Genomic DNA, 13,794 nt, shown 5'->3' with positions numbered 1-13,794 from the left:
TTTCAGTGGGATTCAGATCAGGAGATTGGCTAGGCCATGCACACACCTTCACCTTCTTTTTAGCAGAGAAGAAATAATGGGATTGACAGTCCAACCGGTTTAGCAAGAATTACAGCCAAAAAATAATCTCTGAAGATTAGACCTGCAGCTCTGTGAGAGACTTTTTTACATGACATTTATTTTAAATACTGTGGTGGTGTACTTCAGTTAGTGACCTTCTTACAATTAACTTTGTTACTGTTACCACCACGAAGTTGATTATTTTATTTCTTGATTATTTTTCATTTTACCGGCAGCTTATGTGTGTTTTCTTTTCAGCAGGTTCTGTGAGCCAGAAAGAGAGACAGAGCTGGCACACCAGGCTCTCCTTGAGTTTAAAACTGAGCTTGAATTCAGTGGAACTTAGCAAGCCATTAACAGCTTAGTTTGGTTCAAATTGAATTTTAGTGGGTGGAAGAGTAGAATGCTGAAAAGCACCTAAGCCAAAAAAGAAAAAAGGAAAAACCCTTTAAAAAATAAAAAAAACCTTCTTCATAGTTGCCTGTCTCCTGGGTCCTCCTTTACACACACACACATACATCATGTTCAACACACATCTTACGTTTTATCCACGTAAAAAGAGAACAGAGAAAGGCTAATAAAAAAATATTAATAACAAGAAACTGGTCCAGCAAAAAAGTAGAGACTAAATGAATCTTTCCCTGATTATTTCTTTCCCTGATTATTAGTATGTTAGCATGAACAGAGATCAGGTGAGTGAAGACACTGCAGTTTGTCAGTAATATTGTTTTTCCATAAGTAGTAGTTTAGGTTATAATATATAGAGGTTGGTGTGGTGTCTTTCAGTGGAATAAAAAAACTTTAAATGTGATTTTCTCTGTTTCCACTTTTGGGGGTAAGCAGAATTTAAAATGCTCTTCTGAACTAGAAACATGCCAAAGAGAAACATATTTCAGTTCAGGAAAACCTGTAGGCCTTCCTGCAAATTTATTTGAAATAGAATTGTTATACATGGGTATCAAAATCAGGCAAAAGTCAGATAATAAAACATACACAAACAGTGTTTCATTGCATGAGATTATGATTAAAATGCTCTACAGTGGAGACAACCTGTTCAAAGTAACCCATTAGCACCAGTACATCATCACTAGCAGCACATTTACCGTCAGTGAGCAGCATGTCATTGTAATAAAATTAAGGGGAACTTCTTCAGCCAGTCTGAAGGGAAAAAGAGGAATTTCAGGCTAAACAACACACTGTGTACTCAGTTTGACAGTAAATCTTCATGTCCATCAGAGTTATTTCCCTCCATATGTATGTGTTTCCAGGGCAGCCTTTCCTGAAAGCATAGCATTTCTCGAACAGAAATGTTTAACTACTTCCTTGTCTTTCTAAGATAAAAATTAAAAAACACCTTTAAGAAATGAGGAAAACAAGAATGACACACATTCTGTATTTAATTTACTTTTTGAGTGACAGTCCAACCTGTTCAGCAGATAATTAAAGTGAAAGTATCTCCAAAGACACAAAAAAACCACACCTCTGACATTCATGTTAATTACACCAGTAGCTTCAGGCAGTGATCTGCTGAACCTGAAATATGTCAGAGTTCCTGGTAACACACAAAAGAGTTCAGTCATCGCTAAGCTGCTACTGACGTGCCCATGAGCAAGGCTTTTTCCCCTCTCTACTCCAAGGGCTACATATCATGACTGACTCTGCGCTCTGACCCCAACTTCCTAACAAGCTGGGATATGCGAAGAAAAGAATCTCACTATACAGGAATGTACAGTATACAGATGTAAATATCAGGAAATGAAAGCTGAAATTCTGATCTATCATTTCACTTTCATTTATTTTGATCTAAAACCTTATTGTCTTCAGGGTATGGGAAAAACAAAAGAATTGACCTTGCCATTCCAATACTTTTGGAGGGGAATGTATTTGTAGTGATGGCAAGTCATGCCTTATTTTGTGTTATTCCAAATTACATATTCCTCTGTAAAGAAAGTGTGTAAGGAATATTCTTTATTGATTGGCTGTCTAGTAGGAATTACAGCCTTAAAAGAATCTCCAAAGATGACCTGCTGAAATTAAACATATCAGAGTTACTGTTACTGTAATAATGTTTAGCTTTTAAGGGGGAGAGATGTAGTAGATTGAGTAGAAGCTGTTTTGTTCTAGCAGTTCTGGTTATGGTCATACTTTTTATCTGTTTAGAGTTACATTTAATGTTGCGAAATGTCCATGATACAAGTTAGTCCCTGTTGTCACTTATGTTATAGCAGCTATAAACAATCATTCTCTCACCAGCCTCTCTTTTTTCTGTCCTGAAGATGTCGGAAAACTTAACGTTACAGCTTTACCTCTGACTGTTACAAAGCACTGACACTGGAGACTCCTTCCATAAATGTTAAACTTCTTGTTACTGAAAACTGTACCATATCAACAACTACACACATTTTTAATCCATTTGTGTTTAGCATCCGTAATGCTGCATTCACAAATCCCTGCCGATGAGCTGTTGCTATAGAGACGATAACATATCAGAACAAATGCATTAATATAAACCTGTGATACTGTCAGAGCTGCTGTTAAAGAAAATTAATCAACACCTTCTGACTAATCAGAATCCAGGATTCAACAGTGCTGTGGTGTGTTGATAAAATAACACACTTTGCTTGCTTTGTGTGCTGCTATTTTGACATGTTACTTAGAGTCTCGTTCAAAAAAGCCACATTTAATTGAAGAGTGTATCTGTTTTAGGCTTTTGCACTATCCTGACACAATGCACTAATCAAAGCACTGCAAAAAAAGAAGCCGTGTTTGTCTTTGCTTGCACTGAAAATGACGGTCCCTTTTGCATTTGTAGTTGTCATTTATGTTACTGAAATACATGTTAAAATATACAAATGTTACAATAATTCCTTGATTATAAATTTAGAATAAAAAAGGTAGGGTGGTCAAGGCTTGGAAATTATTCATAATGTCCATTTTAGGTCTTTTGCTTAAAAAGTCTGGGAATACCAGGCCTAATCATTCTTAAATTAAATCTATGATCATCGCCCCCTAGTGGCCAGTAGGCCCAGTGGGTAATTCATCCCTGACTGTAGGATAAAATGTAATGCTTTGTTTTCTTTATTAATTTGCAATAAAATCACATTTTTTAACTAAAAGAATGAGGACCAGCCAAAAGGAAATTATAATAAATAATATGAATCAGAATTATTCTAAAATGAACAAAAATAAAATCAAAACAATTAAAAAGTAAATTTATTGAGAGCTTGAGAAAGCAGGTGGGTTTAAATGACATTTGAATAAACTCACATTCCCCTTTCACAGACGATTAAATACACCACTGAAAACTGCTCCTACGGTGTTGTCTAGTGGCTGTCTTTCATTCTTTCATTCTGTTCTTCATTTCTTTCTCAATTTATTTACTTCCTGTCAATAGCTTGTAAACTGCTAGACAGGTATGTTCAGCTCTATAAATGCCACTGTAGGATAAAGAAAGGTTTTGGACTAGATTATAGAATTCCTGCTTTAAAGTACTTTTTGGGAAGTCTCCATGCTTCCCTCACTCTTTTTTAAAGTTTTCCTCTTTGAGAGCACATGTCTGATGAATTGACCTGGGGCCCGTTCTTTGTACGTGGGTTAATTATCTGGATTTCACTGTTGATGATTTGACATTTGACATGGGATTGTTTGGTTCTTCGAAGCTCATCCCAGACTTGCTGTCATAGCAACAGGTCCATAAACTCAAATCTGCTTAGGAGCTGGCTTATTTCACATAAATAGGACTAGATTGCGGCTTTATAAATGGAAGTGATACAGGAGGTCTGTCTCAGCCATGTCCTCTCCATTTTTACGAGAGTAACCTGCTGCAGAAGGTCCACTAATAATACGGAGATCTTTCAGAATTCAATGCACAGTGTGGGACAGACTGGATCCTTTAGCACAGTGAGATAGTTTACTTTTAGAGAGATACAGGTTTTGTTGCGAGGGAATAATTTACCTAATTAATTTGTTGGAGCCTTATATTAAAAGTTTAACTCGTCAGAGCCAGGCTGTAACATCAACTCAGACAGCGTGCATCAGCTCGAGATTCTTTGTGAGTGGCATGTTCTTGTACACTATTGGAGATGCAGAGAACTCACGCAATTTTGGGGGGCTTTGTGGTATTTCCGAGTCACATAATACCCCAGCTTATAAAACAATAAGCATATCTTATGTGTCCCCAGGCTTCCCATGTGACTGGTGCCACAGACTGCACACATATTCCAATCAAGGCCCCATCAGGCCCCAATGAAATTCACAGTATAAATATGTACGTAGGCTACTATTAAGATTATCTTAATATTGTTGAGCATTCAGATTATTAATAGCATATTAATAAAAATTTATTGAATCAAAAATTAAAATGCAGTTGACTGACATGCACTGAATAAAATATCTTAGATGGTGTCTGACTCAATATGCTTTATAACAAACATAGAGGCAAAATGGCCTGGATCTGTGCATGACTCAAGAATCTTCAGAGAGTCATTTGTCACATTATTTGAATGTGGTAAGAGAAAATTGAAGTGTCAAACTCACAATGTTAAATACACTTATGCTGGGCCTAATGGAACTTCATCGTTCCATTACATGGGTGATTATGACGGGATCCTGCTTGGAGACAGGGGCTATCCCTGCAGACAGTACTTCATGACTCCATTCCCTGAGCCAAACCCCAGTCCACAAATCCATTACAATGCAGCTCTAGTCAGGACAAGGGCACGCATTGAAATGACCTTCAGGCAACTGAAGGGAAGATTTCGGTGTCTGAAAAGTCTGAGGGTTGCACGTGACAGGGCCTGCAACATTACTGTTGCATGCTCTGTACTACACAACATTGCCACCATCAGAAAAGAGAGGACCCCTGTGGTGGAGGTTCAGCCTGATGATGATGACGTGGATCCAGCTAGTGCAAGAGCTGCATGGGGTAGAAATGCAGAACACCATTTTTGACTGATCTTTTTGAATAAAGAAAAGACACAAACATGCTTTGGCCTGTATTTATTTTATTTCTCTTCCCTTCCAGTCAAAGGCAGCCTTCAGTCGTCTTTTACCTGCAATTTGAGATATTGTTGTAACGCGGAGTCAACAGAATGGGGATCCATTAGCAGCGTTTTAATAAAAGGCAGACACAGTCGTACAGGCGTGGTCGAGCAACAGCGAAACAGGGTAATCAGAGGCGAAACAAAGGCAGAGTGATCAAACAGGCAGATGGTCAGGGCAGGCAGCAAAGAATCCAGAAACGAGAAGAAACAGTCCAAGGTCAAACACGGTAATCCAACAAAGAAGATATAAACGCTCAGAAATGTCAGCCGGGGCAAAACAAGACTTCACAATGAGTGAGCGAGAGGCGGAGGCTTAAGTAGTCCCAGTAATAGGCTGCAGGTGAGCTCGTAATCAGTGCTGGGTGCGGGGTGATGGGAAATGTAGTTTCGAGGGGAAAGTCAATACTCGGGTGATGGTGACCTCTTGTGACGATCAGGGGGAACCACAGAGGCCGGATTCTTTACAATTATGTACAGTCAATAATATTAGTCTGTGTGCAATAGTGGTTTAGCACTTACAATTTGTCTCTGAAGCAACTTTATCTCCAGTTTAATTTTTGTTTTGCAATATCTTGCATGGTTTTTTACTTTTTAAGTTTCATATATTCAGTCTTTGTCAGAAGACTCATTTTATATAGAGAGAGGACATCATACTGTGCCTTTTGTGAGAAATTAATACATTTACTCAAGAATAAAAGGAAATAATCTGTCTAATATTTCCCTAACCTCTGTACCACTTTTTTGTGCAGACTCAGCAGCAGCAGATGTAGGCCTCTCTGTTAATGTGGACTCCTGCAACTGTTAATGCAGCCTTACTCAGAAATACTAGTTACATGCAATTTAAGATATTTAAACATTTACAAGTACTTCTTCCAATAGACAGCCATCTGAAAGGGTTTCTTCACTGTCCTGCAATGAACATAAAATGGGTGTCAAACACAGTTGCACTTTTCCCCCTTTTGATGTAAAATTAACATGAAAAATTATTTACTTACTACACATGCTTCATTCACCACTTGCTTGGGAACCAGTAGAAGTGTTGCTGTATTGTGTACAACTGCACAAAAGAAAAAAAATACTTCATTATAATGAACTACTGAAAAAGACAGAATGTAAACCTCATTTACCAGGAATGGAGGTGTTGCTGCCACTGCGCCCTGCTGTGGGTGTGAGGAAGAGCTGCCCCAGAGATGCCCTGCATAAAGGCCCGGGTATCACGAAGCCCAGGGCAAGCTCTTCTGCCACCACCCGTTTTTTCTTGGTTGCTGTTTCCAAACAGACAAAAACACCATTTAACAAAGTGTATTTTAAAAGATATTTCAAACACAGTGTAAGGAGTAAAGAATTACCATTTTGTAGAATGTTCTTATATTTCACTTTTATTTGTTCCCAAGTTCTAGTGGGTCCTGAGGTGGATCTGACATTAAGACAATAAAATGTCAAGAAACAAAACAAAAATTAAGGTGAACAAACAAGTCAAAAATGCCAAACAAAATGCAACATGGGGGAACACATACGCATTTAATTTGTCTGCAGCTTTTTGCCAGAACACTCTCCTCGTTCTGGCAGCTTCTACGGTGTTTCCTGGCGTTTTAACAAGGCTTTGAAACTCAAATCAAAGCCGCACGTGGATTCAAAGAACATAATTAGCGCGATTAGATGATCTTGTATTTGTCATTTGATCACAGATGTAATAAGTGATATACGAAGAACGGGACCCTGATCTAACAACACCACAGTAAACAAACAAACATAGATAGATAGATAGATAGATAGATAGATAGATAAAGTGTATATCTTCTTTATGTGGGACTTTCTCTCTCTTTCCTTTCTCTTTCCTTTCTAAAAGACAACCGAAAGTCATAGCAGGTATGAACAGGTAAAAAGGAGGTGTGTTTGCAGGGTTTTTTTCGTCTTTATTCCAGGAAGTTTCTCTTTATTAAAGAAATTGCTCTGATTACATCTTGATTGTTTTATTTCAAATCCATTGTGGTGGTGTATAAAGGCAAAATCACAAAAACTGTCATTGTCCAAATACTTCTGAACCTGACTGTATATATAATATAAATGTAAGATTTTATATATATATATATATATATATATATATATATATATATATATATATATATATATGTAGTACATTTAGTACATTTTAATCATGAAGAGTGTGACTTTATGTTGTGATTTTTTGTTAAATCAGCATTTACAGCATATGATTTTGCAAGTATATCTGTGTGTGTGAATCAACATTAAGTATGTATTTTTTTACCTTTGTGATCTGTGACCACGTTTGTGATCTCTTAAAAAGTGTATTGTTAAAATATTAATATTAAACATTTTTAAAACAGACTAGCTGAATTTGCACCACAATTAAAGAGAAGGTACTGGGATATTGAAACAATGGTGGAGAGAGATCAGGGGAATGATTAAAAGAAAAATAAGAAAACCCCACCTTATGAGCGCACTGTTGTATAAAAGCACGGGCCATGACAGTGTAAATCAGATGATCTAGACATCTCAGCTTTGTTGGCTGTTTCAGAAAGGTTTGTTTTTGGCATCCAAGACCCCTTTACTTTGGAAAGTAATTTCTTTCTTTATTCTGGATTAAGAAAGTTTTCCACGACAGTGTTTGTGTAAATGAATGAATGAAAGAATGAATGAAACTTGTCTTCTTTAAGGAAGCAGTTTCCTTTCATTTTCATTTCTATTGCTGACAAAAGTTAACCGAAAGTCTTAGCTTGTTGCCAAAGGTCTTTTTTGCAGAGGGGATGTAGGTGATTGGCTAGAGAGATTTTGGCGCCATTTCTGTGGATGCTGATTGGCTATATCAAATTTGGCGCCATTTCTGGGCAACTACCTCTCTCTTTTTCCAGGAAATGCTTTGTCGTTCTGCTGTGTAGATCACAGTTCAGCTCTGGTGAGATCACACAAACTGAAACACAGCTGTGTGTAACAAATCTCCTGCTCATTCACAGGTAGGTGTAGACTACTAATCTCACTAATCTGACTTATAAACATGAGAAATGAAGCACTAAAGGCAACTGATTTCAGTTATGAAGGCAGCTGGTGTGTGAATATTTACATACTAAATACTTCCGATACCTGGGAAAAAAAATCGAGATTAAACTTAATCTTGTAAGTTTAAAAAAAAACCTCTGTTAAAGGTATAAACGTGTTTTCGACTCTGTATCTGTAGATATCCTAATGTAGATGATTAATGTTATAGTTTATTTATGGAATGCTGGGCCTTGTGTCTGTTATCCCAACTTACATAATGCCACAGTTAGAAGGTGTGAAGGAAGGAAAACTTTCATATTGTCAATAGAACATAAGAAAATAACAGACAGCAGAGATGAAAACCACAAGGTGAGGCTGGATTTGATATTTTCTTCCACACGGCATTCAAAACTGAAATGTGTATCAGTTTAGTTTAGTGATAGCTGAATGATATAAAGACAGAAAACTGGGTGTTATTTGTATTTCATGTTCTAGTCTCAGACACAACACAGCACAGTTGCTTTGGAGCAGCGGCTCTCTCAGAGGAATGATTTTGTGAGGAAAGCCAAAGGGGTCACACAGTGGGGCCATGCAGTGTTTTTATTGTTTCCCGTTTGCCTTTTAGGAAAGCCAGGATTATACTTGCTTTTAACTTTGCGTTTGCAAGACAGCTGCTGCATGTGTCCTGTGACTGTTTGGATTATCACTTGTGTTAAATTAACACCATGTTTACACCTGGTGGAATATCAACCTAAACGGTAGGGGTGTGATGTGATGTCACGTGAGCGCCTCCCTGATGAAAAAAAAAAACCAGTAGAAACCCTCATAGAATTTGTAATGGTTTTAATGGTTACAGTGGGAAATGTATTGGTTTGAATGGAAATTGTAATGGTCCCTGTGGGCCTCTACTGGTAATTTGTTGCCTTGTATTGGTGGCATGTTATGTCTAGTGGATACCATTAACGACCTACATACTTAATACATCCTACTACGTAATGGAAACCATTTGATAATGGTTGCAATGGTTAAGAGCTGGTGGTTTGTAATGGTATTTGTAGTGGAAACCATTAGAATTTTTATGATGGTTTTTATTGTTTTGTTTTTTTCAGCAGGGACTGACACGTAACAATATGCTCTTTGTTTTCAAGATGAGATTGATTTCATGGAAAGTTAATAAACTGCAACATTACAATTTATTGTTAGTTACATTAATATTCGTTGATAACAAATAATAAATATAAGCACACATAATTGAGCAAATCAAATAATAATAATAATAATAATAGTAGTAGTAACAGAAAGAAGAAAATGATACAATTACAATTATTGTAAAATTGTAAAATTATTGTAAAATTACAATACTGTGCAGTGACATGGTCGTATTCTAACTCTCTGTTCTCTTTTTCTTTAACAGACATCATGACAGTTTACAAGGAAAGTTTTCTGAGGAAACACAGGCCTAAAATTATACAAAAGACAAGAAATCCAATCTGTTTGGCTGATAGGCTGTTTGAAAAAGAACTTATATCTGATGAAATGTATAATAAAATCCACAAAACGAAAACCGAAGAAGAACAAATGCGTGAAATTTACAAGTGTATCAAGACCACAAAGCACTTTGACTACATGTATGATTGGTTGAAGGAGAACGAGCCTGATGTGTTTGAAGAACTGGGTAAGCCTCTTCAGTGTAAATTATTTGTTGTCAGTTTTATCCAGTACCACAAGTACTCTTATAAATATTCAGAAAATTGTTTGCAGTAATTTATTAACATTTGTTATTTGTTAATATCATTAATAGTCATTAATAGTCATTAATACTCATTTCCCTCACACAGAAAAGAGCGACACTGAGGCTGCAGCACCACAGAGTAAGTTCCTGTAATATTTGTATTCCAGTATCGTATTCAGACTTGGTGACTTAAGTCCAAAGCATTTATGCAATATTTACATCAATATTTAGCCAGAGAAGGTTTCCCTGTTCAGAATTGGGTTATACAGCTGCCTATGTTGATTTTCTGAGCTCCACATTCAGATTATTAAAATCACCTGCATGTAGTTCACGTCTCCAAGGTTGGCAGATTTTTCTTACGTGTCTGAGACAGGGTTTTTCATCAGCGTTTAGACCGCACCTTTAAACACAAGCACTCGCCTGCTAAGCCAAAAGAACACAGGATTAGAAAATGCAGACTGAAAAGGCAGACTGCATAACGTAAAGCAAGGAACAATTTAAAAATGAAAAATAAAAGAACTAATATGATGATTTACATATGAATGAGAAGATGGTGAGTGTTGAAATAAATCTCTTAGGAGTCTAGTATATTTCCAATATATTGCTGCATGACTAGTCCTAGTTATAGTGATCACATTAATCACTGGTTTAATTGAACAAAATGGCTTCCACACTCATTATTCAGCAGGGAATAAAGTACTCAGACACGACAAATGAACTACAGTAGTAACGCCGCTGTTGGCAATTACAGCTTCTTTCTTCGAATTAAACCTTTCTTTCTCCAGACAGGATGAGTGGAATTATTGCGAAAGAGTTTTATTTTTGTTTCATCTGACACGTATATTGTTCTAGTAGAATTCTGATTGTCTACATGCTCTTAGACGTGTATCTCTGTGCTTCTTTTTTTAGCAGAGGAGTTTAGCGTGAGTTGTAGGAACTGAGTTCATGGCTTATTATAGAAGTGTGTAATTTCAGAATTAAATCCTCACTGTGTGATTAACCCAATTCTTAATACGTCCCCATGTGTCATATCTTGTTTTAGGTGGTACTTATGTGAATTAGATGTTTTATGATTTTTTAATATTTTGTTTTAATTTTTAAACATACAGAAAAAAGATATAGAGGTGACACCAGTCAAACTGGGGATGAAACAGATAATCATACAGAATTTCCTGGTAAGTTTAGAAGTTTCATTTCTATTAAGAAAATGAAAGCAGTTACTTAACATTTTAAAGTTTTAGATTTCTGGATGTGAAACACAGTAAAAAGACTTCGGTTTATACATTATTATATAATGTAAGTTTTGAATGGACTTATTTTAATCTCTTCAGTTTCTCACAATTAAACAAAATTTCTTTATTAACATCAACTTTTTCTGAATCTGAAACAGATCCTCTCAAGACTGGATTCAGCTTCGCCAAACTGGAAACATGGGTCTCTGAAAAAAGCCAAGAGCTGATCAGTGAATTGGAGATAAAGCTTGGAGAAAAAGGCATGAAGGCTTTGAAAAAAGAACTAAATGACAGAGAACTGAAAAGTATCTCGTGTTTCAGTGCTAAGGATATTGACGATATCAGGAAAAATAAGGAACTTGAAACGTTTCTCAGTGCAAAAAATAATGCAACATTTCCTAAACTGACATTTAGCATGTTTTTTAAGAAGGACAGTTCTACGTCAACAGGAAAAAAAGCTGAAAGCTCCTCCGATTATGCATATGATTTAAACAGCAGTGGATATGGATCTTATAAAAGTGACCAGTCTCTTCTGGATTTGACACAAAATGATGATCAAATACCAGATGAAGATGTCTTCGCTGAGTGCAGTCACACCGGAGACACAGACTTTAATGAGAACAAAGACAACAAGGACGTGCAGGGAACACACTATGATGAGATGGATGGGCAACCTCAACCTTCAAACCAACCTCCGAATGTATCTCCAAAATGCCCAAATGAGCAAATCACCAAAAATGAACCTCTGCTAGAAGACACACATGGAAGCATAGACATGCAGGAGAATGAGGAAGCAAATGTGCAGGATAACTCTGAGTGTTTTCCTTCAAAGCTGCTGCAGAAAAACTTTTCAGCTTCACCAACTGATAATATGCCAAGCAAAGGCTCATGGGATACAAAGGAGAAGAGTGAAGCTGAGATCATAGCAAAAAATAAGGACACAGACATGCCAGCTCCAGAGGAAACACAGCACACTGTTCAGGAGAGAGATGGCAGCAGTATGGGGTTCAACACAGCCACATCTGGAGCAGTGAAAGATCAGACAGGAGAACCTTCATGCAGCAATACTGAACCTGCTTTAGAAAGAAACAAGAGGGGAAGGAAGAAGGAAAATAAGCTCAAGAAGAAAAATGAGATAAACGAACTGTTTCGTGACTGGGCAGTGAGACAATTTAAAGACAGTGATTTAACGAACATAGTTGACCAGATCTCAATTATAAACAGGGCAGAACACAGCGATTATTCATGCTTTACTGCTGAAAATGTCATGGTGTACAAGAACCCAGACACATGTGAAAGCCAAATCATCTTTATCACTCATCAAAAAATCTCCACCGCCACTAAAACCATGGTTCATTATCTCATGTTTGTGAGTGACATTAAGAAAGCAATGCTCTTGGGTCCCGGAGAACCGAATGAACAGGACATTGAATATGATGAGAGTTTCATACGTATAAAGAAGTGTAAAAGGTTTATTTTTCAAGCATTCGCTCCTGCTCTTGCAGTGTTCAAAACGATTCAGAAAGAAAAGCTGTACTCTCTCATCTGCTGAAACTTGCTGAAATAATGTATGACCTTAACTAATGACTAATGAAAGATTTGAGTTAAAAAAAGATGTTGCTCCACTAGGGGGCAAAATAGAGCAAAATAGATGAAGAAGCTGATAGCTGATGAAGAAATGTGTTAATGCAACACTACCCATGTGTCTTTCCAGAAGAACTAATTTAGGGGTTTCACAGCAAGAGGGGGTGAATACTTATGCAAACTTTTATATTTTTTTATTTGTAAATAAATTGGCAAACTATATTGATTTTTTCCCCCATGTCACTATTATGGACTGTTTTGTGTAGATTTGTGTAACATGGTTCAGTTATATATAAAATAGTATTTATAATTTTTGCTATTGAAATGCAGTGTGTTCATGTGCTTTGTTCAGTTCATTTTACATTCTGAGTGTAGCTTTCAGATAAATGCTGATAAATGAACACATTCATTCCCATTCACTTGTGAACAACTGAATTCACATTCAGCTTCTGTTGTGTTATCGCTCACTAAACTGTTTTTTTTTTCAGGGTTTTTTTCTGGGGTTTTTTTTTTTTTTTTTTTTTTTTGGTAGCTAGTTCACTGCATTACTATCAGTTCAGTTTATTTCTAGAATTATCTAGTTAGTTTGGTTGTGCTACATTACTCTTTGATGAAAAACTAATTCTTTACGTGAAAAGCTGTATAATTTTGAGATCAGTTGATGCCACACAAATGAAAATAAATTTTAGCTTGTTGTGTAAATGCTTGTAGCTAACTGTTCCCCTGCCTGAGTTTTACAGAAAGAACTGTAATGTGATTATAATGTTCTGACTCCAATCATACTCGCTCTACAAAACATTTATGGATTGTGATAATAAAACAGTAACTACATGCTGCTGGCTAATTCTATATGAATTTTAATGTCTTTTCTCTTTAAGACAAAATTAGATTGATTCAATCTCAATAATAATAATAATAATAATAATAATAATAATAATACATTTTATTGCATTTTTCATTTGAGTCAAATCTCAAAGTACTGCACAGTAAAAATGGCAGAACACAAACTGTACAACTATAAATATAAAGTATTTGGAAGGCATAACAATTATATAAACATTATACTAAGATATTAAATCAACCTGTCTGTCTCTCTCACCATCCCTGTATTTCCTCTTATTTTAAACAGAGAAGTATTTGAAATATT

The 13,794-nt window shown here is 36.3% G+C and overlaps 2 protein-coding genes across 2 annotated transcripts; both read left to right on the top strand.

Annotated features, from left to right (window-relative positions):
• Positions 1 to 4,458: 4,458 nt before the first annotated feature.
• Positions 4,459 to 5,333, top strand: LOC128321675 (putative nuclease HARBI1). Its single transcript, XM_053242039.1, has one exon. The coding sequence runs from the start codon at positions 4,459 to 4,461 to the stop codon at positions 5,008 to 5,010; it is 552 nt and encodes a 183-aa protein (XP_053098014.1). The 3' UTR covers positions 5,011 to 5,333.
• A 2,645-nt stretch (positions 5,334 to 7,978) lies between these two features.
• On the top strand, positions 7,979 to 13,349 carry LOC128321636 (uncharacterized). The gene is made up of 5 exons (XM_053241947.1): positions 7,979 to 8,077; positions 9,514 to 9,774; positions 9,938 to 9,970; positions 10,941 to 11,006; positions 11,222 to 13,349. The coding sequence occupies exons 2-5, from the start codon at positions 9,519 to 9,521 to the stop codon at positions 12,613 to 12,615; spliced, it is 1,749 nt and encodes a 582-aa protein (XP_053097922.1). The 5' UTR covers positions 7,979 to 8,077; positions 9,514 to 9,518; the 3' UTR covers positions 12,616 to 13,349.
• Positions 13,350 to 13,794: the final 445 nt, after the last annotated feature.

The sequence above is a fragment of the Pangasianodon hypophthalmus genome, chromosome 19 (genome assembly GCF_027358585.1).
Source record: "Pangasianodon hypophthalmus isolate fPanHyp1 chromosome 19, fPanHyp1.pri, whole genome shotgun sequence".
Classification (NCBI taxonomy): Eukaryota; Metazoa; Chordata; class Actinopteri; order Siluriformes; family Pangasiidae; genus Pangasianodon; species Pangasianodon hypophthalmus.
Note: the sequence above shows the minus strand (reverse complement) of the source record. Positions and strands in the feature narration are given on the sequence as shown.